Raw genomic sequence first — 23,590 nt, forward strand, 5'->3', positions numbered from 1 at the left:
AATTTCAGCATCTGCATCTAATATCAAAAAGCGCACAAAATATAAAAGGCGTAATGTGTTACAATTTTATATACAGTAGAAGAAAGATTATACTTTGTATCTTAATCTTCAGAGAGCCGCAGCGTCGTTCCGCTAGCATAAACTTCTATTTTGTCAACTGTTTCGATATTGTGCTGTGGGCATACTTCCGAACTCAGAACTTCTTTTGGCGTCCCTGGGCCAGCGAACGCGAGGATGAAGCTAGCGGTGGTATGCGCCCATACAAGATCGCACAACTCCAGCTCGTCGTCATATATAAGACCTGAAAGGACATAGATAAATCGGATGATGTTACGCAATTCGACAATTAAATTATCGGGCTGCATAAGCAAAACCTTCGTCAGAATGTACTTCATTTATATCTAATACCTTATTATAATACTAAAACTAAGAAAGAATCCATAGTTCGAATTATAGCTCATTTGCTTATCTATTGAATTTAATATACACATTAGTTTGACCAACAAATTTCGAAGCAAAGGAGCTAAAATATTCCCAATAAATATGTCATTCCTTATCCACGACCTTTGATATATACGTTTACGCATACGGTTCATATGTTAGATAAAGATACTCGAGTTTTCAGTAATTCTTCAGTTTGTTAATGATAAAAATTAGCCAAAACCCCACTTACGTGTACACCGTGAGAAACGCGGAAAAGAACCGCTAACAAAAAAATAATTTATGTCGCATTTAAAATATAAAGCTGCTATAAAATGAAATTATATAGTATTTCCGAAATCTCCTAGATGTAGATAAGCTCAAATTCTTTAGTTCCCGAGTCTCAGAAATAGACATGTTCTGTTATATCGTCTACCAGCCTTAGACACAATCGTAAACACTATAACAAATAAACTGAAGTTGCTCTTCTTAGAATTTAGTTGCTATTTTATCTATTTATGAATATAGTGCATAGGCATGGTTATATGATTGCACGTAATGGTTTCTCTTTCTTCACAATGTGTCTGTAACAAAATAAACTTCCTTATTCTTTCTTAGTGAATTAGGCTGTTACAAACGAATCCGATGGACTTTGGCAATGAACAACTTCTTAAGTAGTTGAGTTAGAATGAAGATTTCTTATTCCTGATTTGTTGAAATACCCTCCTATTTGTACGTATTTGCCCTAGCGCTCTGGCAGTTTTCTGACAGCTGTACATCTACCATTCGCGTTCACACATGTATTTCCTCTACCTATGGCTTATCGAGCTGAATCGATAATGAAGTATGCCGGACCACCATTTGCCATTTTAAGGGTATCGAAAACCCCGTAATTTCATGGGTCGGAAGCACCAGCAGGTCGAGGCTGACGTTCCTCAATATTTCTTTGCTCAATTTTGTAAGTAATTGAGCCATGGCAGCGAGAGCCGACTCCGTCATTAAGTAATTGTTATACCTGTAGTCTATGAGTCTCTTGAAGACTTCGAGATAGTGAGCTGTATTCGTTGTTCTTTTATGACGAGTCTCCTACTGTGGCAGATGTCTCCATTGCCCATTACAAATGCTACCATCATTTTATGTCTAAACCTATTCGGCACTGTCACCGCACACAGGTTCTCTCTAGGATGACGCTACACCACTACCTTGTTTCTGACGATTGAATAGCGGTTTTTTTGTTGATTAAAACTTTACCAATTATATATGGAGTACATTATACGTATTTCCAACAGAACCCGATTTGACTCACGGATAACCCATTTTTTCTCAGCTTCTGTATTTCCAATATTTGGGTTAGAATTCTGTAATTGCTACACGCGAAAAGCCCGTTTCAACGGACTTCACAAACTTCAAGCTCTCCTCTTGGAGAGAATCCTCTCGATTGTGACAATGCTTTCTCATTCTTTGGGTTCTTGCATCTAATCAGTTCCTGGCTAATCTTCAACACTCCAGTCGCCCTCCAGTCACCGCCATTGAAACATTTGCACCACTCATGTACCGTGCTTTGGCTTAAAGCCTCTTTGTCTAATATTTTTGATGAATTTCCGGAGCGCTGTGGCCTTCGGAAGACCTGAGCCCTGAGCGTCAGTTTTCGAGAAAAAAATGTGCTTTTCCGTTCAAACTTGTTTCTCATCAAGTAAGCTCAACCTGTTTACTTACAGAATTCTAGAAGGTTGGAGTCTTAACCAGTCGAACTTCGTCTGCCGGCGGCACGTAGTTCAAAAATGATTCAATTTCGAGGTCCGCTGGGTTTGCTTGTAATCGCTTAATGTTTCGTAAAACGATAGCCTTATACCTGAATAATTTAACGCATTCCTTGATTTTAAGTCATATCTACTGATCATCTACTTTTTAAAGTTAGAGAACCTCACCAAAACTAGGTATCTTTTATCTGAGCAATAATCGCGTATTGTGTTAGATTATGGAAAATATGATTACGAAAACGTCTTGGCAAACAATGATTGCCTTCATTTAGGTGAACTTCTGCGTTTTGTAGGCATGAAGTAGGATTCGGTTAAACATCTATTTATCTAAGCAGATTAGGATGTTTTTCATCGTCTGTCTTTATAGCAACATTGCGTTAAAACGTGGCTTCAATATACACTAATGTTTACTAGAGGACCTTGAAACGTGTCGGTGATGAAATTATTGTAAAGCTTGAGAATAATCGTGCGAATTTTGTAGCAAACTTCGAAGGATCTAAATTTCTCAAAAAAATGATGGGAGACACGATCCTCATAACATGGGTACTGCCGACATCATTTGTTACGTCTCTAATATTCTTTAATAGTTTCCGGGGAGGAATCAACACAGGCGTTGTCTGTTTTACTGATTATGTGATTAGCAAAGAGATACTAATACGTACCTATATAAAACTCGTATAATTGTGGATTACGGCGGGCAAATGCTGTCTGAAAATTTAACACAATGCCTTCCTGAGCCACAATAATTCCAAGAAGTGTGATACCCCCATTCGGACAATTTATGCTCACTAACACCCACTTAGAAGCAGGTAACACACGCATTACTAGGTTAAATATATTCTTATAGTTTTCTAAAAAAAAGTTTCACAGGTATGTATTTCTAATGTAGACATTTTCAATATTATCCTAAACTTTTCTAACAACGCGTAATCATTTACGAAAATCTTGAATAGACAGTTAAGGTTCTACATAGATTACACACTGTATCATCGGATGCATTAAAGCAATCTCTACTGATCATCAAACCCTAACCACAATTGAACAGCTTTGTTGGTCCAATGTAGCACCTTCCTCGCCTAAAATATGTACCTCATACTTGGAGTATTTATAGGCATTTACCTGGATATAATCCCAGATGACGCAACGGCTACTACCACTTGCTTAACGGCCTTATTATTGGCAAAAATGAAGTTTGTCGGGAAAGCATTTTCCTGTGCCTTCGGGCCGGTTAACGAAACCCATCGAATATCGATGTCCAGCCAAACACGTACACAGTACCATTTCAAAATGATTCGCGATTGTTGATGATGTCTTGCTTCAAAAGTACGTCACGCTGAGATTTTTACTGAATTTTAAAGTAGCTGTTGGGATGATTGGCAGCCGGATGTTAATATCGCCCCGCCGAAGTCTTGTACCCGCTTACTGGAGTCCGTAAGCTTATTCTGGATACGCAAGGGGTGATCGTATGTGATTACTGGTAACAGGCAGAATTATACCGTTCCTCCTAGTCCGCTCCTATGTATTTTACTATCAGTTACAGCAACCCCGAGCCGCTTCGTGAGTTTGACGGGCCTTCATCATCCCTAAAACGGTTGCAAACGGATCTGGAAACGCTTGAGGCACGCTGGTACGTACGATCGTGTCAAATCATCTGCGAGTAGGCTTTTTTTTTAAATGTTGATAGTGTTTATTACATTTTCGCTAATACTGACGATAAGCACTATAATAATACGAATAATTACATAAAATAAAGATCACCACTGAGCAACAAACAATTGCGTACACCTTAAAGGATGGTCACCACAAAGATTCATTGTGTTGATATAGAGAGACATTCTTGCAAACGTATATTGAAGATCACATAATGTTGTCAGCTTTTTCTTTTTGATTTGGATAACATCCGACTGTGGAGGCGTAGCAAGTGCACTGCAAGATGCAGAAGGGCAGCTTGTCACTCATGTATTGGAGAATTTCATGTATTTATTTAATACGTACAGAATGGAATTGATAATGTCCTTATTTTCGGTGAGGCAACATAGTCATTTACTGCAATTAAGCTATATCGGCCTTTATGCCATCATTTACTTAAGGCGAGCACTGAGAAAAATTTATAAGAAACTGTGATAATGTGTTCACCAAAGACTCCTCGACCTCATGACGATTAGTTAGTCAACGCAAGTCATTTGTAAAGCCCCACAGAGTGTGTATGGCTTGTAACCCCCAAGGGTGGAGTTTTATGGGCCAGTAATGACTTTGTAATGAAAAGCTCAAATATTTAGACGCTCAAGTATCAGTATAATAATCTTTAGTTGAATATCCCCTAAATATAAGTTGTTTTTTTGTATATAAGTCAAAGGAATAGCATGTTCACTTGAGCAGCACCACTACATTTAATTAAATTTATTTTGTCGGACAACTAAAGTAAGATATTGCTTTTTAAGGGATGATTTACGTTCTTAAACCTTGCGACAGCATGGCCATTAGCAATGAGATGTATATAGGACAGCGCTTGTTTCCGAAAATAAATAGGTTTTCCCCTGGAGTAATAGCGGATCTTTTGGTGTTGTTATAATGTTATTGTGTGTAGTTGCTCAAACTTATTATCGGCCTGTGCTGCTGACGCGAAGAGTCATATTTTATTAATATAGATTTATGTGCGAAAAGGTCTTAAAAAACCACCGACAAAATTTGTTATCCTAAGAGCATTGTTCTGACAATTCAGCTACGGGATAGATTGCGACATTTCCACCTAAGTCGAAACGAAGTTCTGTTCTGTTGAGTGACGAGAGGCATCATTGAAACTTTGTGTGATACTCCGGTATATGCCCGACGTATATATATACGTATATATATACATAACTAATAGTGATACATGATGTTCAAAATTACATTGACCTATATAATTCCTCATAGTAATCTCCCTGTAGTAGTCTCTAAATACAACTTGATTTTAATCCACCCGTTTTGCTAAATTGCAAAAACAGAGTTATTTTGTTTGTTGAATACTTAGCTGCACAAAGTAGGTCGCCCTATTCGATCGAACAAGAGCAGTCACCTGAACTGCATTACTTACTGACCCTTAAGCACTAAAGACAGAGCTTTACAGTATTAATATTCCGAAGAAACAAACTTCTTCGTGGGAAGACAGACAGATTCATATAACCCCGACCCGACGATCCCCACTACTTGTTGATCGAGTTTACCGAAGTCAACATGACATTCGAAAGCAAGAATGTAGGCGTTGTATGGTATGACCCAATCATAATTGATAAATTCGGATTATTCTCATTGTACTCTAGCGGAGTACGATTCTTCTACCTTAGCGGCTAATTCCGCGTATGGTTTCAGAAACCATTTCAAGCGGTGACGCATCTTCCAGCATGGCAAGTAAATACTGATTTGTGCCGGTTTGTAGAAGAATCATACGCTGTACAGAAGCTGATACAGAATTTTTCGTACGGTCCGCAATATCCGCATCGATAAGCATTTCTGTGGCTTAAGTTGTAAAGTCGTGATCTAGCCACTATTATAAGACGTGCACATGGAGTAGCGCTTTCCCTCTTGGTAACCCTTCGTAACAAACGATCGACGTCTTTGCCGCGTTTGTGCATCGTTACTGTGTTGCATCGCATACCTAAGCCTGTTCTTGAACAAAGAAAAAATCTATTTTTACTAACGCCTGCGAATCATCATCATCGTCGTGAGGAGCACCAGTAAGGGTATATTTCTAACCGTAAGGAATTTCGATTTTATCGTTGTATCGACCGACCAAGTATCGTTGCAGTAGGCAGACCCCTTGTGACAGTTGGTAAAGCTGATCGAAGGCTTACTATCCTATAGAGTAACTCCAAAGGCTTAGACATCGTGATGCCGACCGTTGCCGCGGGAATAACACCTCGATTTTACACTGGTTATTATAAGCAGCAATGTAGTCTTGCAATACATTATAGGACACCGATGAGTTTCAAAAACAATGTGTTTAATCTTAACACATTGTTCGACCTAATCTGCTATTTTAGCTTTGATCATTTACACGCGATGTCCATCTGTATGTATGAATTTCGAAGAAAGCCTGGTGCGAAACATTTTTAGCTGCTATACGAATAATCTGATGTAAGGGTTTTCTGCGTGAAGTACCTCGTCAAGTGGCTGCATTTGTTTGTTAACGTCTCTGCCGCATAAAACTAATAGGGACTGCAGCTTTTCTAAATTCTCGACCCAAAATCGCTGGACATCTATGATGTGTGCAACTGTAAAGGCAAGAGGGATCTGCTGGTTCAACACCAAAAAGGAGAAGCTTTTACCCATTTGGTTGCCATCTGCTCCAGACTTTCGTAAGGCACATGGTTAAATTAGCACACATCCCGGTAGAAATACACCGGTCCCATGTAATTCCACACAGCAGAAGATGAATCTGAATTCTCTTCTCAAGCTTGGGCAACAATACAACTATACAGCTGAGTTTCCTGAAGGCTAGTTTAACACCTTTCGAAAAAAAAAACTTGTTAAATTTTCAAGTTACCTACCTATCACTCCTGCGGCCATACCGCCGATACCTTCACCGCGTAAACAGGTTGCTTCAACAAATTCTGTTTGCAGAAAATTCTGAAACCATTAAAATGAACATTGTGAATGTGATCTATCAACAACTTTACCTAACTGCAATTTGACTGACATATATAATAATCATTTCTGCTTCTGAGATGTCTTAGTAGCTCGTATTTCCCGAAGGAATCAGAAGGACCACTAAAAATCCTGCGGACCAAAACCTGAAAACTTGAAATGTCTCAAGTGTAATCATCAAATCCTTTTCTGATAAAACACTTGTATAGATAATGTGAGAATCTCGCACAACTAAGGAACAAACATCAACCACAATTGGACTCGGAACAAAGCTAGACAAGCAGATATTTTTCTAAAGAGGAACGCGTTGCTTGCATGTGGAGGTCGATTCGATTCGTAATGAACAGCAATTTCTTTTCCAAGTATTGACAGTACCTTTAGCTTCATAGCGGGTGGAAGATCTTCAATCTCGCTGTTGCCATCACCATCGTCAGGTTTCTTCTTGACCGCAGTATCGAGAGCGGCAACACAACGACTTGCCAGCATAGTACGAATGAGATGCTCACCTGACCCTGGACAACAATACGATGAGAAACGTATTTAAATAAAACTGCGCATAACCTATAATATAGGCATCGTTTGTTATCTCAAATTCTAAATACTGCCGCAATGCCTTTCTAACCCGCTGAACGCTTAACCACCTAATACTATCAGTCGTTTATTAAATCATGTTGATGTTCAAATAAATGTTTAAGCGAACATCGGCCCTCGGAAAATAAAAGCATTGATTCTGTACTATGCGTAGGGCTGTATCTACCGTCTAGACACAAAATCGTTGGCTTTCCGCATTTCGTAGGAAAACCTAACTTACCTGACGTAGATACACCCACTGTGCGATTAGCCCAACAGCCCGCTCCGTAAACTCCCGCTTGTCCAACCCGTCCGGGATGCTTGAGAAAGATACCACCGCTAGAGACTCCGGCAGCTATGCGGCCTCTAACCAGCGCAATTGCACCTACTGTATCCATACGAAACTTATTTTGTGAACTTTCTGATTCGCCACTCCCGCCAGGAGCTTGCGAGGGGGTTTCTGTTGCAGGAGTTGCCTTTGCACGTGCTGCAGTAGTCGCGCCAGCCATGTATTTTGCATACATCTGCAATAAGAGCGAAATGAAAAGCCTACGACTTGAATTAAATTTGAGCAGGCAATCATTTTCTGTTTACAGCCATACTGCCTGATTAATATGACAAGTACCGTCGAATGCAAATGACGACAACATTAGGCAACGACCGTTATCAGAAAAGTACATGCAATATCCACGCAGATTCTAGCTACTACAAGGAGAACTTAAATAGTAAATTAAAATGCAAAGTGAGCAAGTTTATTGACCTTTCTCTGTTGACCTGTAATGAGCTCTTTTTCAGGCATCTCTCCGCCATTTGCCCGGAACCATGAAAGTGCCCCAGGACCAACGAGGCAAGCAGGACTTTTTGGCTTAGATACCATTTTCTGTGTGATCAGGATCGCGTTGGAGACCGAAGGAACGGCGCCAACAGATCCTCCGCGCTGAGACCACCCCTCGATAAGGCTCGCATCGCATTCAACAACACATTCGCGATTAACGTTGGCACCTAATCACATCACAGCAAATCAGTGGGTATTAATGCTTGCTTGGTTCCTTCAGTGGCAGCAAAAGCCTTAACTATTTCACAATATGCTTCACAAAGTAGTCTTTAGCCAGGTGAAACAATTTTGAATTAGCTACATAACAAGTTAGATCGCCCTTCTGGAAGGCGGCTGCGACCTTTATTGCTTACACCAATCTTTCAACGTAAGAATGGGCATATTGTGATAAAAGGTAACGCTGCAGCGAAAAATATTTCTACAGCTCTTCAACGGCAGCACATCGCTGCAGGCCTAAAATGAAATTTCAGGAAAGCTGTAGAACTACTTGATTGAAATGACGATGGTAGATTAATTGTCGTTAGATCGGTGTGTGTCAAGCCTCTGATCCTGCAAACACTTTTTCACGCTCTGTATACAAATAGGAGTTGCAGTAAACGTACCCGTTCATAAGGTGAATTTAGTTGGTGATAAGTAACTTTGGAAATGTTTAAGTAGTTTTGTTTATTCACGTAGGACACGTACTGAAGGCTTAATGGTGATTCCCTGTATCAATGTGGGCCTTTATCAAGCTACCTGAGGATAGTCCGTTATTGAGCTATTGCCATCGTATTTAAACAACTGACCTGTTCCAGCATTGGTGTATGGGCTTTCTTCTAAAATGCGAATGGCTTCAACAACGGCTGCCGTAGGATCTCCAGTAGCGCATCCAACCAAGCGGCCGCCATGTGCTGCTCGCTCGCAGAGCTCAGACACTTCTCGAGCGGAAAGTTCACTACGACGCCCAACTCCAGCGTGAACTATCACTATTGCATCTGGAGAAGGCATCTTTTGCGATATGAGCAATTTGGCTATAACAAGACAAAGCCAGGTTACGACACGCGCGACAATCTGCAATAACAAAAGTCGTATCGTGATTGACGGGTTATAGCAGGTTTCTCGGGATCTGCAATCGACCGCTAAGATAACCTGGTTCTCCTCGTGTACGAAGACAAAAATAATGGATTGAAAAATCATTGATAGATCCTGTCAAGAAATAATACGTGTGCCATAAAATGGCTCAACATGTTTATACAGTGATTTTGAAGAAAATGGATGGATACAGAATACTATTGTTAAATATTAGTATTTTATTACAAAAATTATTGAGTGCCTCACAAAAAAAAATCGGTCGAAGGTCATGCCAACTCAGTTTAAAACAAATCACTGGTAGAGTCACTTTAGAAGTTACTTTACATCTCTGCCAATGCAGTGGTGGACGCAATACGTGAAGTGCTTTTCTTTTTGCAGTGATATTGATTATTCACACATGATTATTATCAACAAATAAGAGTGAAGTAAATTTCTGCTTTACTATGTGAAGTCAATGTAGCAAGGAAAGCTTGAAAACTCTACAAGATGTAAGGCGAATTCGTTTTGTCATTCTCACCTACAAAGGACGAAACTGAACACGTATTTTTGATAAAACTAACATTCACGCTTTTCAACAACAACACCAACAAAAATTATATCTCTCATTGAACCAATTTCATTGATCGAGTCGCGCCCCTTTAAAGTAAGCCAAAACCACAAATTTTAAAACGCATCTTTCATCTTTCGTAGACAAAGTCGTTTGTCAATCTGCTAACACTTTCCTAGTTTGTATTGTATTTTAGCGCGCTTCTAGACCTGTCTCTCCCAGGGTCTCCGTATACAGAGCAGCGGTGCTGCAATCTACCGCTGCGCGAATTTACCACAACACATTGCTGTATAGGCTGCAATCGTGCCAAGCTTCCGTGAATTTGCCGCATAGGATTGTGACGAATCCGGTAAAATAATTTGCCACTGCGTATATCACAATGGCCCCTACAGGCCCACCTCCGACCGCTGGCGATGAGCAGATCCAACAGTTCAAGGATTTCCTCATGAACTATAATAAACTGACAGAGTTGTGCTTTAACGACTGCGTGCACGATTTCACCGGTGGGTATGGTTCGTTTTTATCAATGTGAAGCCATGTTCGGAATTCGATATTGGACAAACGACTCGGGCTTTGTACTGTGAAAGGTGTTCGTTATGTTGTGGTATGGTGTATGCGGTGCACAGCAATATATATATATATATATATATATATATCGTGCAGTTCATCATTGGTCAGGAAAGAGTTCAAAAATAGAACGTCATAAGACTGCTCCTATTCCTTTTTTAAATAGTCATGAGAGAGTGACGTCATATGGCGCCAAATTTGACTGTCTAACCTGTTACCAGTTCAATTTATTAGTTTCTCATGCATGTTTGTATTTACGATGGTATTCTAATAATTAATGTTAATAACTAACAAAACCAGTGCGCAAATGTTAGACATACCAGCTCTGCGGATTAATGGTGGTTCCTTAATTGTAAAAGGAGAAATAAGCTAAACCGTTTGCATCTGAGGTCCTGCAGAAGTAAGATGACTGATAAATTTCAGAGCTGTCTTATTCAGGTGCACTTTGTCTATAGCTTAGCCTAGCTTAGTATTTTGTACGCACGAGTTAACATGTAAATAATATGTCACCAGAATTTCTGTTTTCGACGAGTATTAATTGCGTAGAGGGATTCATTTTGAAAATAAGTTGATCTTCTTGTAGCCGCTTAGCTGAACGAGAACATTGTTTAACCGTTTCAAGTATAATCGTTCCATTATTATTGTTGCAGTCCGGACAGTTCGCGATAAGGAAGATAAGTGCTCATCATGGTGTATGGATAAATACCTCAAGATGAACCAAAGGATCATGCAGCGTTTTCAAGAATTTCAAATGATATCGGATGAGGGTGCTATTGCTGCAGCTGGTGGAAAAGTTTAGCTTTGTCAAGGATGAGAGAACATGTTTAAGTATGTTACATAACCGTTGAATATATGCGCTGGTAGTTTCTACATTAAATATGAAATTAACAGATTGATTGTATATATATATATATATATATATATATATATATATACATATACTAAGAGTAGTGGGAATCTTTCTACCGACAACAGACATACGCTTTCAAACGCACACACACACAGAAGTGCAATGGGTTATATATATGCATACCGTGTGCAGGTGATGAAAATGGCCAGTAGCGGAGAATAGGAATGTTTTATAACTAGTAGACCAGATATAAACAATGATCTTATCGATGGATGGTGAATCATTGTCAGCGAACAATTTTTGAATGATGAACAACAACAACAACAACAGCTGTGTGTCATTTATTCATTATGCGTTTTTGCTGGAGTTATAATGTACTCGTGTAAAAATAACATTCTCGGACGATGAACGGCGTAATAAAGTAGTAATTATGAAAACAAAAGATGCGTCATTGCATCCTGACTAATTACAATAGAAAATGTTTTGAAAAAGATTCATTGAATACACAATGTCGTGAGCGCCAGCGCACCTGTCACACTCTACAGCCCATTACGGTGCGCTGAAGAGAAAGTTTTGGATCTTGTATAGTGCTAAGTCCCTAATAGATTGACTTGTTCAATATGAAGCCTATTTTTATATAAATAAAGGTTACTTCCGAGTTATACGAGCGTATGAGATCTTAAAATCAATATGAAATATGCTAAAGACTATTATATACGATGACATATTCGTGAAAAGTTTCTGAATACCTTGGATAAAACATTTTGAGGCCTAATGTTGATACAGTTGCATGTTCCTCACATATTGGATGTTCGTAAAATCGCCTACTTTAGTAGGTTCCGAAAACACAAGCGAAAAAGATGACGGTGTTTATTGCCTGCAAGCTTGTTACGCACTTTCTGAGATTTCAACTTATATAAATATAAAGTTGAAATCTCAGAAAGTGCGTAAAGTAAAAAATATGAAGTATAAATATATATTTATACTTCATATTTTTTACTTCCGGGCAACAGGCACCTAGAATAAATCCAAAACTTTGCTCATTCGACAGATTTCGAAATTCTCAATAAGATATTCTTCTCTATAGCGTTTTTCGAGTCATTTCAGCGCTCTTTTTTAACCTTCGCGCGCGTCTAACTCCAATTTTTTAATAGTAATCAAAATTAAGCTGTAAAACTGCATAGAAGGAACAATAGCAAATATTATAAATATAATATATAATATGTTATAAACATATTCTATAATGATTATTAAAATATATTTATTTGATAAATGTTTTCAAACTATTTGTTAATTTCTTCGTTTGCCATTCATTTTCTACGCAACTAGATTTAATTTATGTAACATCTATTATAGTTTCTCAAAAACATTCGATATAAATCATACGCGTCTCCATAAACGTCACTGAACTAAACAAAGAAGTAGAACGAGAACGAGTTTTGGATTAGTAGTAGTCATGATTTCACATCTATTGTGTGGACTTTGCTGTGCTCAACATGTATAAAAATGGGTGGTTAGAATTTAAAATACACAACTCCGGTAGCCTTACAGAAAACTTATTTACAGAAAAAATTTATTTAGAACGAGATCTGACGATTTGGTCTCCTTTCATCTCCTGCCTCAAGCTGCTTGTCAAGAAACGTGCAGGAATACGTATCCGTTTTTGGGTGATCACCTAGGGTTCTAAGAAAAAAAAACGGCATTATATTACGTACTAATGTATGTGTACCTTTCTTTCTACAGAGGTAGTGGAAAATCAATTAGCTAGTAGTAGAGTTTGGGTACCGCACAATCAGAGAATTATAGTAGCCTTAAAAACATCTGCCTCTAAGGGAATAGTGTCTCTTCATGCCAACAGATTGATATTCAACAAATACCCACTTGAAGCGAGCGCACAGTTCGTTTTTCTCGTAAAAAGCAAATATAAATAACAGTATTAGTAAGAAAAAATTAAAAACTCAAAAAACTAGACACAGTAAGTCTATCCTATTGAGCCAGGTGTGTACATTTTCAGTATTGCGTACAATATTATTATTTTATCTATTATACTACGTTTACGTGGAAAAATCAAGTTTTTGATTTTCTTGCTTACATCCTAGGCATCTACTGAGATAAATGCGATAAAACAAGTTGTGCCCCACAGCCTGTACAGACATGTTTTAAATCCCTAAAATGCACTGGTATACCTTCGAATGTTGTATAATCATCGGTAGCGTTTTTATGAAGATGAAAGTGTTTTACACTGTGCTTCGAAAGCTTCGGGAGGGATCTCATATTATTCGGAGAGTTCTATTCTTGAGGAGATCGAGAAGCTCGATGAACTTTCACAATACACAATCGGCTTAGATAATTGTTCAACTCGTTTCATATTGGCCTTGATTTGTTCGACTTTTCGATTAATTAGTTCATTTCTTTCTTTTTGCTTACTGCTCTTCTTAGAACGATCCTTTGCTTTTCCGCATTTCCTACATAGAAATATTTGATGAGTATTTGAATTTTTACTAGCTACTACGGATGTCTTACTCTTTGGATCAGGTTTAGTTGCTCCAGGTTCCGAAGAAGCACATTTAGGCCCAGGATCTTTAGCCGCACCAGCCCTGGCAGGAGGAGTTGTCGATGGGACATCTTTTGTAAGCGAAATATCTGTTACAGGACCCTTCGGTTCGAGTTGTTGTACCGGAGCCACTTTTGCAGCTAGATTTTTCACTGTAGCACACTTCACTGATAGATCAGGCGGTATTGGAGCGTCATTTAGAACTTTGTTGGGCGCGGGTGCATCCTTTAATGGAATATCCTTTACGTACGTGCTTTCCGCCGCGACCTTAGCTGGCCCTTTGGTTTCTACTTTAACTTCTGTCTCATTTTTCGACTCAGTGTGGAATGAAGTCTGAGTAGCAATCGAGCCAGGCGTTTGAAGCTCTCCAGGGTTCAGTGGTGATTTTCTGGGGCTTACTCCTGGAAAACCTTTGCCAGTATACCCCTTCGGACTATTAGAGTCAGTTCCACCGGTACCGCCTCTTGCCGACTTTAGTTGGTGCCGCTTTTGCCTTGGCTGCTTTATTGCGCCTTTAGGCAGTCGTTCTCGGGAGCATCTTGGAGCCCTATCGTCTTTCAAGCGAGACTTCGTTCGAACCTTAAGACGACCCGGGGCGGAATTACCATAGGCAATAAAATTGGACCCACTAACGATGAGCGGCTTCATAGCTGACTCCTCAGTACTTTGGTCTTCTCGAGCAATCCTGGCATTCTTAAGTTCAGCACGAATCACCTAAAAAGTTATAAATAACCATGATTCATATGGGAAAAACAGCTCATAAAGCCGTTTCTATTTGGCAAAGGGTTGATCAGCTCGGAACCGCAGTGCATTTTTTTTGTTAAAAAAAATTGAATAAGTTAAGTCGCCGCTTGCCAAGTCTTAACCCTATCCCTATAATGCTCGAGATATAAAGAAATACAGTAAATTTTTCAAAGGTAGCCAAAATTACAAATATTGTCCCAAAATGAGTTCACCTGACCACTTCTGCAAATTAATCGAAGACTGAATTGAAGCCAATTAAACTTACATTTATTTTAATGAATGCGATGGCATTGTACTGCCTACGTTAGTTGCCATCTATCATAACAGAACGTATGTTCTATCCATCTATATATATGCACTTGTGTGCACAAACAATTAGAGTACCTCATAAGAATTCGAGAAATCTGGCTTTTATCTTGCTGTGTTTACCTTTTCGGCCTCACTGTCCCTTGTGGGATATAGGTCAGTGCTAAGCATCGAATTGCTATCTTTCAATGGTTCCTTTGAAGCCTCCGGTTTCGCGTCGGATTTGTCCTTGTCTTTCTGTCTGGACTGGGTCGATGAGGTGAGCGATACGATGCTCGAGTCATCATTGTTTGGTTGTGGATTCGTGGTTCCTGCTGCTTTGGCAGCATTTTCGGAAGGCTTTGTACTACAACCGGACCCTATTAGGCGTCTACCGCGTCCACATCTAGAACGTTTCTCGCGATTTTGACTTGACATCATCTACTAACAATTTTGCCGATTTGGCCGTTATTCCACCTCGTTATTCACGATTTTCTAATGATAGATATAAGACAGGGATTTCGAGTTAACATTTTTACGAAATCACGTGTTGCCAGTCAATCACCCGTGTTCTTGATATATTTTTAGGTTAGTGCAAACGGAGAAGACTGGCTGGCACCGGACCTATAGTCGGCGTAAGGTTACGCGTTCAATAACATGCCTATCTTTTACGTAAGTTGGTTTCATTGTTGAGAACCTAGACAGACTGGATTGGACCTACGCGGTCTTCGATGCAGAATTTTGCGAAGAATTATTCTGTTAAAGAGCTAAGTGGGGTAGCTTACAAATGAAGTCCCGTAAAATATAATTCTATACATCTCTTGTACACATTTGCATACATCAGAGATTTACAACGAAAATCAATATGGTGGAAAATTTTGACGCATACTAGTATTTTTAGCTCCAATCTAGGACATCCAGGATGGGAAACACTGTCTGTGCTGTGATAATCGAGCTAAGCAATTCCGGAACACCATCTGATTGCCGAGGTTAAAATTCATCTGCTCCACGTATGTGCCACAGTCTTGCTTAGAGCAATATTTCTTACTAACCAACGAATAAGGTTATCTCATGAATCTTGGCTTTGGAAACTAACTTGTATTAGATATCATGAAGAAATATTGGCCAGATGCATTGAACTAAATAAGTAAAATTGTTCAAAGCTACAACAATTGTAATTGTGACTGTTGCAAACGATTATAATTGTCTGTTCCCATCGATTAAGATCATGTAGTCATTTTCGCAAGTCTTGTTTGTATTTTAATATATATTAATAATAATATTTTAATATCCAAATCAAAGTAAGTATAATTACTTTGATTTGGGAGCGGAAAAGACTGGAGAGTAAAAATAGCACAGAAATCAGTAAAAAGGGAGCAGAATGTGATTGATTAACAGGGTATCAACTGAGTGAACTGCTGCATTTTCCTTCAGAACCACTTGCACAATACCTGAGTCGAAGCCAGCTTGATAATAAAAACGCATATTCGCTCTATGTATGTAGTTGTCGACTGACAAAATTGTTTTATTTTTATTTTTTTTTTATCGTCGATCTGTTTGGTGTATTTGTTTTTATCTTTTTCATTCTTCATATCAAGACGTTCACCTAGTTTTTTTTTTCTTAAATTTCTTCGTACAGTTATTGACAGTCTGTATTTCCTTTTCATTATCATAAGTGTCTTCATTACCATCATATTCTCATAATTACTCGTCTTCGTATTATTATTAATAATTATAATATTTTATATCATTGTCGTTATATATATATGTATATATAACTATCTAGACAAAGTTGTCGTTTTTATTATCAATGTCGGTATGTCTGTCCGCCCAACTCTGTCTGTTGTATATACTTGTGGAAAGCTTATTATTTGATTCGGGATCCTTGTATTCATCTATGTATGTACGACGCGTATGTGATAGCATTACAATAATTATAATAATTACTGATACTATTTGAATTACTACCCCATTGCTCTTTTCTTTGCCCCGTTTCTACATATATTTATTTCTTCTTTATTTATAGCTGGTATCTGCTATTATGAGTTGCGATTTTCTCACTTACTTGCGGCCGGCTGATTTATATGTGTATATGTCATGACCGACCTCTTGCCCTCAGCTGTACTATATAGCTTATAGATTAACTAAGCCCTTGTTTAGACTGCACATTTTCTAGGCAAGAGAGAAAAAATATTAAACCAAATCTCACGAGATTAGGATTTGCCTCTTGCACTGCCATCGTTGGCGTCCGTCGTCTTGACATTTCTGCCACCACAAATCACATTAATCTTAGAACACCACATCATGTGTCCGCCTGAATCTGAACTGAGACGTAGACACAGCTTCTTCTATACTTCCCAGGTATTTCCACCTTGCCCTTAACCGTTGTCGGTTAATCTGCATTTTTACGAAAAGGGTCTGCTCACATTTGTGTAATTGTACTCCGAAAACAGTATCCTACGGTTGTTATAGGACCGCCTCCATGTTTACTTCAGCACCTCACGGGATTCCCATAGCTAACAACGCTTGCCCGCTGTGTTCACTTTTCCAAGGTTCACAAGTTTACAAATCGGTTAGATTTGGGGCCCGGCCTGGTGGTGAGCACAAGTGGATAGGGTCGTTAAGTGTAACAAATAAAATAAGAGACCTTGCTTCAAAGAAACACGATCAGTATTTAAATTCGTCTGCTTAGCGTAACCCATCGCTTTTAGTTTCAATAGCGCAAACTTCTAAAATTGTATGATTTACCATATGCTTCACAATGGCGTGTATTCCTCGGTGTCGTATTTTAACCTTTTTATGGCAAGTGAAGTTAGCTGCTAAATTTTCTGACAGCAAAACACTGTAGACACTTTAGCACTAATTAGGGCAGTATCAGTAGGAATCTTTTTTTTTTTAATTTTTTTGTTTTTTTTTGTTTTTTTTTTTAGGACAGCGCTTTGTATGGAGAAAGCTTAAAATGGGAAATTTCATCTGTCCACAGACCTTACAGCAATTTATTTAAAAGCACTGTCGAACGCTTCTTACACATCTCAAGCCAAAATCCAAAGAAGGAATTACATTTCAATAGCTGAAACGCCATTTGCATGAAGATTCAAGTTTTCTCTTTATGACACACGTAAAAGGTATATCATCCTACTTAAATTCACGTACAGCTATTGTTAAGCGGACTGATTCATAGATCTTATTTTATAATAGTTGTCTTCAGCTGTCGCAGGTCCAGCTGAGAGTTTTTATATTAATATTGGGCCTAGTCACATGCACATCCGAATGATTTGTTCAACTCAATAGAAATGCATCTCAACTTGAATTTTTGCTATTCGTCGACGAGTCTTTCGTTATTGTGTTAAAATCAATCAAATTTCGATACCTTGGGATCACGTGGCGTTTGATTGTTGTAATAACAACTACCTAATTCGGGCATATACGGCAAAAAGCTCGAGGTGTCTACGTTGAAGTTTACCGAAATAAGAAAGTAATTTACGAGAAGCATTCGTGAGTCCTTCTTCCACCAGGATGCGCTGTTTTGGTTTTTGCGGTATCGTCAGAATACCATCTATTCATGAAGTCACACGAGAAATTAATATTGACCGTGTGTCTTTGTTTAATCAATTCTGTATATCTTAAAAGTATTCGCGTTTCATCTCGTCAGCAATACTATTTCATCAATTATCAGTCAAGCGTGCTTTTTATAGACAGAGCAGCAGTATGTATATAAAAGTTATTATAACCAGTCATACCATCTTCTTCAATAATACAACCGATGTATGTATCATTGCTTCATCAGCACCGACAAAGACGACTTTGTTATTACCAACGCACGCTATAATAACCGAGCTAAATTTTCTATCGATTTTTCCCGAAAATATTCGTCCGTACTTGTCGTTCATGGGGTCATCGGGCAGCCCCAGATTATCTCATCTGTAAGCTATAATTTTACTACAATCAGAATAGCAATGATTCATGTAGATGCACTATCTAACTTCATACGAAACGATCTATCACACTAGAAGACCACGTCGAATAGAGCAGGGGGGGGGCGGGGGGTCGGGTAAAAGGGTTTTAAGAATGAAGACAGAACGCTCTCCCAATGTTTAACTGTTGTATGCTCCAGTTAGTCTGAGTAAGTTTTTTTATAGGTGCGCGCAAAAACAGGGTGAGATTGACCATACATTCACAGAACAACCACAAGCGTCAAAGCATACTGAGTTATTTATAAGGAAATCATCAACGTTGTTGCCAGCTGTATGCTTCAAGGGTTCTATTAAGTCATTTTTCGTGTCTTCACTCGAGTTATTAAATATTTCTCTACGTTAGTTCATATTCCATATCAGATTTATAATGATTTGTGCATATGCATTGGCGAACTATATAAGCTGACAGTCATAGTAGTCTTAGACTCAGTCTGTCATCACTCCCTTGATCGCTCTCTCTCTCTTCCCTAAATTCTGCTGGTCTAGCTCATTCGGTTTTCGTTTCACGACTTGCTTTTTACTTTTCACAATCTGACTTCGCTGAGCGCCAAGTGCTGATTGATTTACCATTCTGTGACTGGCTTCATGGCAGATAAAAGATCCGATTTTCCATTTTGTTTCATATTTATCCGATAACGAACTTCATCGCTGAATAGAGCTATCGGCATCAACGAGGCATCTGATTTCGCTCTCTTGTGATATTTCATTATCTGCAAACGATCTCGCTTTGCTCGTTCAGTTACAAAACTATAAGTCGTGACCTAGTTGTTAATGACCGAGGCCAATCCGTGTCGCGAACGTCTCGCTTGACTATCCCCGTATGTGCTTCACACCAAAACGTCAAGCTAGTACAAAAACAAAGGACCTCACGTTCAAGACCTCCCCCCAGCCTCTAACCCCCAATATGGACGCTATTATAATACACATAGTCATTATATATATATATATATATATATATATATATATGGTTGGCGACATCACATCCGGCTGTGTGCAGGCGTGTTTATCACCACTTCATTACTTGTCCTCCTCCCCTCGACTCTGCTACAGAGTTATTCTTTGAAAAACTTCGTTTCTACATTCAAGTTTGTATCTGCGAAAATATTTGGCTTACTGAAGCTATGTATATATGTGTTGTGTGTGTGTGTGTGTGTGTATATCAGTTCTATAGCAGATACATACCAGTTGTGTACATCCGAGTCTGATGAACAGTACAAAATAATCATAGAGCTGAACAATCTCAATAGATTGCTTCCAACATGACTATGGATGTAGCATACTCCGACGTACTAACAACTTTTTCGGTCGCATATATTGGAACAGTCACACTCATATTGATTCTGTCCTGGACGGTCATTTCCGTTCCGGCTATTACGTGTTAAGCGTGTAGCAAGAATATTAGAAATAGACCGGTACCCACAATTGTATGCAGGCTATTTTTCTGCTACATTTCGGCTGTTCCATCTTTCGTCTCGGCCGTATCCGTTTGTTTCTATGCGGGTTTCTAAAGTTACGAAACGTGCAATTTTAACCCATCATCGGAATCTGCTGTCACCTTAATCTGCAACGGCTGTTAACTTCAACTTTTAGCCAGAAGACGGGCTGGTAGCTCTGTTATAACTTCACCGTTTCCCATGCCGTTAGTATTTGAATAAACTGCTGTGTTCGTGCTATGGTACTTTTCTGTCTCTATGCATTCGTGTATATATGTACTCGCTGTCCGGTATCGACTTCGTGTTCGATACTACTTTTGCCGCCGGCTCTGGCTTTTCGTGGTAGAAAACTGAAATCGCCTCTCATTAATTTTTCCTTATGACATATATCCTTTGAATTTTGTGGCTTTTCATTTAGAGTTTATATTTCGAACCGTTCCATCCGCTCTATATGGTGAGAAGTAGCTGTGTTAAGTGGCTTGTCCATGCAAAACACCACGAGGACGGCTACGATGGCCATCAGTCATCATCAAGTTCGGCAACTGATTTTCTTGCTGCCTTCAAAAGCATTCCGTCAGTAGTCCATTTCTATCGATGGTGAAGAACAGGGTCAGGGTGGGTACGTTATAGTTCCTTCTGTGATTTTTTTGCTCATGATCTTTTTGTCTTTGTTTACTTGTTCGTTTGCCTTTTCGATTCATCTGGCCTAGGCATGACTGGGCTATACCTGTAGTCGTTACTTAATGGTGGAAAACAGGGTCAAGGTGCTCCTGGCAATATGAACTTTTGCATGCTCTTCCATATATGTTATATAACTATGTTACTGTAATTACTGTCATCGGAATCAAGCTTGTTATTATAATAGTAATAACAATTATTGTGTTATTATTGTATTTGTTCACCAGTAGACGCGGAGGCAGTTGCGATTGTGAGTTATATACAAGCGCAGCCGAATTCCCAATGTCATTCGTCATTGGTATGGGCGAGTTGCCTACGTTGCAACGAATCTTCGACCGTCTGCAGGGTGACATCAAAATGACCGTTATGGCCGTTTCGGTCTTGGCAATGCTCATGACCATATACGAGCAGATCGGTCTGCGAACGCACTGTGAGGTTTGGTGTTGACAAGCTGCGCTTCAGACCGCCAAGCGCCTTCGTTGCAGCTACGCTAAGTGCTGATAGCGCGGCCAGGTCGGGATTGAGCGCGGCAACCAGTTCGGCCAATTCCTGTTTGTGTCGCTGTTGAAGGGTCTCCTGCTCGCGACGTTGTCGGCTGAAAAGGTAAGCCAAGCGTTGAGCAGGACTCAGAGCGGGATTCTGCTCGGCTGACGGCAAGGCCTCGCAGTGGTCTACCAGCGAATAGAGTGAATGTTGTTGGCAGTTGACCGAGTTTTCGGTCGTGTACACCGATGTCTTGTCGAGTGCCGAATCGATCAGCTGATTATCCTCGACACGTGATACCATAAATCGACTGATCTTACTCGGGCCGTCGAGGGAAGCAGAAGTCACCGTGGCCACCCCTCCAATCCCACCGACTACACTTATGACACTTTGTTGCTGCTGCTGCTGCTGCTGTTGCTGCTGCTGCTGCCCATGGCACTGTGGCTGGCCTGTTCCAAGCGGTTCCGAAAGCAGCGAAATAGTCGAGAGGGCGGGTTCTACGTTTGTTAAACCCAGCTCCTCGGCGACCTTCGTTACTTGAAACCGCGACACCTTTTTCGACTCCTCCTGGGCCGGGCTGAGCTCGGACACCGTCGCGGGCGTGTCAACAGAGACGCCCATGGCAGGAGCAGCCACGAGAGTCTCCTCGGATGCCTGTCGAAGGCCGTTGTCGGCCGGCGGCCCGGGCTCAATCGGCGCTGGAGGCAAGGGCATGCCAATACCCGCAGCAACGATACCGTTGCCATTAGCATTGTGGTTGTTGTTACTGCCAGCGTTGCCACCGGAACTAGCCAACTGATTGACCGCCTGATTGATTTGGCTGACTTGATTGAGCGGTAAAGCTAGCGGCGCTACAGGCTCGTTCGGCGGGCTGCTTGGTTGTGTCTGCGGATGGAAAATTGCCTGTAAGCCTTGCTGTAGTTCGATGCCGGTCGTTTTCTCTTTCGCTTTGCTACCTTGTCCGCTAGCCGTTGTACTCTGGTTGTCGAGAGCGGGAATGGCAGGCGTCACCGGATGTACTTTCTCGGGCGGTGCCGCCTGCAAAGAATCTCTTCCCACTGGGGGTGGCACCCCACGAACGTCCGGCCCGTTTGGAGGCGTGTCCTGCAGCACGTGCTCCGCACTAAGATGTTCCTGACCCGGGGCAATTGCTTCCTGAGGAAGTACAGCTTGTTGTTGCGGCTGCTGTTGCTGCTGGTTATTTGTTTCTGCTAGCTTTAGTTCGGCTAGCTTAAGCTGCAAGTGATTGCGTGCAGTGTCACTGAGAATTTGCGCCAGAGGCGCAGTTGGGGCAGCAGCGTGTTGTGCGGGCACGGCGGGCGTCGCCGCCAAACTGGCCAGCTCAGACGTGGGGATTGAACTGCGGTCGAGGGTGCAGCCCGATGGGTTAGGTGTTGCGTGGCTTTCGGATACGTCGCGCGTGCTGTCCGCTGTAACGGCGGCGGAATCCACCTTGGATCGATCGGGCGAAGCCAGTCGCGACGTTTGCTGAGAGCACTCGGGCAACGCGGATCGTTCACGTTGGCGACGCTGCGGTGAGGCGAGATTACTGCCCTCGATGACCTCAGATTCGCTGGTCTCTGGTTCATCCGGTTCTAGTTCCTGCTCTTTTGTGACGGGAATCTTCGTCGGATTCTCTTTGAGCTGTATAATGATATCATCTAGCTGCTGCGCAAACGAGTCCAAATGTTCGACCGCAAGATGTTTTTCGATAACGAGGTTGTTGGCAATATCGATCGACGAATCATACTCGGTGAAATCGAATTTAAATGTTACAAGCTTGAGGTTAGGAGCGTCGAAAAGCACTTCGACAATGTTGCCTTCTAATGAGATTACTTTAAGGAAAGGTGTCCGATCTTCGACTTCGTCCGGTCCGCTGTTGGGGCTGCGTTTTCGTTTGGACTTTCGTCGAGGGCGGTCGTGTTCTGGCAGGTCAGAGTTCTCACTTGCCGAATCGATACATGAGTCGTCATGAAGCTGAAGGGATAAAAAGACATTCTGTTGACGGGCCATTGTCCCCATCTGCTGCTGCTGCGCATGCTGTGTGTTCAACACTGGAACTGGAACGCCACCGGGAAGTTCTGGCATCGCCATAAAAGCTTCCTAGAATTGAAACATCGTTTAGAACATAGATCAAAAAACAACATAGATCAAGCGTTACTAGATTGTAGATTATTTGTGAAAAAAAACTTTTTC

The 23,590-nt window shown here is 40.5% G+C and overlaps 4 protein-coding genes across 17 annotated transcripts in view; 1 reads left to right on the forward strand and 3 right to left on the reverse strand.

Moving 5' to 3' along the window:
- Positions 1-42: 42 nt before the first annotated feature.
- LOC111247645 (threonine aspartase 1-like) lies at positions 43-10,235 on the reverse strand. Of its 7 annotated transcripts, none has more exons than XR_015324691.1 (8): positions 10,101-10,235; positions 8,994-9,258; positions 8,134-8,375; positions 7,615-7,897; positions 7,179-7,315; positions 6,707-6,785; positions 3,300-3,763; positions 102-301 (listed from the first exon to the last, which is right to left on the reverse strand). XR_015324691.1 is itself a non-coding variant. In XM_086984893.1 (7 exons), the coding sequence occupies exons 1-7, from the start codon at positions 10,155-10,157 to the stop codon at positions 102-104; spliced, it is 1,263 nt and encodes a 420-aa protein (XP_086841019.1). In that variant the 5' UTR covers positions 10,158-10,235; the 3' UTR covers positions 43-101. The 7 variants fall into 7 exon arrangements, 5 of the variants coding, with proteins under 5 accessions (XP_086841019.1, XP_022654584.1, XP_086841020.1 ...); XR_015324690.1 differs by having other exon boundaries at positions 3,300-3,831; XM_086984893.1 differs by lacking the exon at positions 3,300-3,763 and having other exon boundaries at positions 43-301.
- LOC111247647 (uncharacterized) lies at positions 10,148-16,170 on the reverse strand. The gene is made up of 3 exons (XM_022798852.2): positions 14,971-16,170; positions 13,767-14,511; positions 10,148-12,926 (listed from the first exon to the last, which is right to left on the reverse strand). The coding sequence occupies exons 1-3, from the start codon at positions 15,265-15,267 to the stop codon at positions 12,919-12,921; spliced, it is 1,050 nt and encodes a 349-aa protein (XP_022654587.1). The 5' UTR covers positions 15,268-16,170; the 3' UTR covers positions 10,148-12,918.
- Tim9a (translocase of inner membrane 9) lies at positions 10,194-11,907 on the forward strand. Its single transcript, XM_022798853.2, has 2 exons — positions 10,194-10,329; positions 11,044-11,907. The coding sequence occupies exons 1-2, from the start codon at positions 10,206-10,208 to the stop codon at positions 11,190-11,192; spliced, it is 273 nt and encodes a 90-aa protein (XP_022654588.1). The 5' UTR covers positions 10,194-10,205; the 3' UTR covers positions 11,193-11,907.
- Positions 16,171-16,316: 146 nt separating the features above from the next.
- The window catches only part of Wnk (Wnk kinase), a 71,015-nt gene continuing 63,741 nt past the window's right edge, over positions 16,317-23,590 (reverse strand). For all 8 annotated transcript variants that reach the window (XM_022798837.2, XM_022798843.2, XM_022798844.2 and 5 more), the window contains one exon: positions 16,317-23,497. In XM_022798837.2, the coding sequence (XP_022654572.1) occupies positions 21,197-23,497 (2,301 nt within the window). In that variant the 3' untranslated portion in view covers positions 16,317-21,196. The remainder of the gene's footprint in view (positions 23,498-23,590) is intronic.

Source organism: Varroa destructor, unplaced genomic scaffold (assembly GCF_002443255.2).
Source record: "Varroa destructor unplaced genomic scaffold, Vdes_3.0 BEIS01000003.1, whole genome shotgun sequence".
Classification (NCBI taxonomy): domain Eukaryota; kingdom Metazoa; phylum Arthropoda; class Arachnida; order Mesostigmata; family Varroidae; genus Varroa; species Varroa destructor.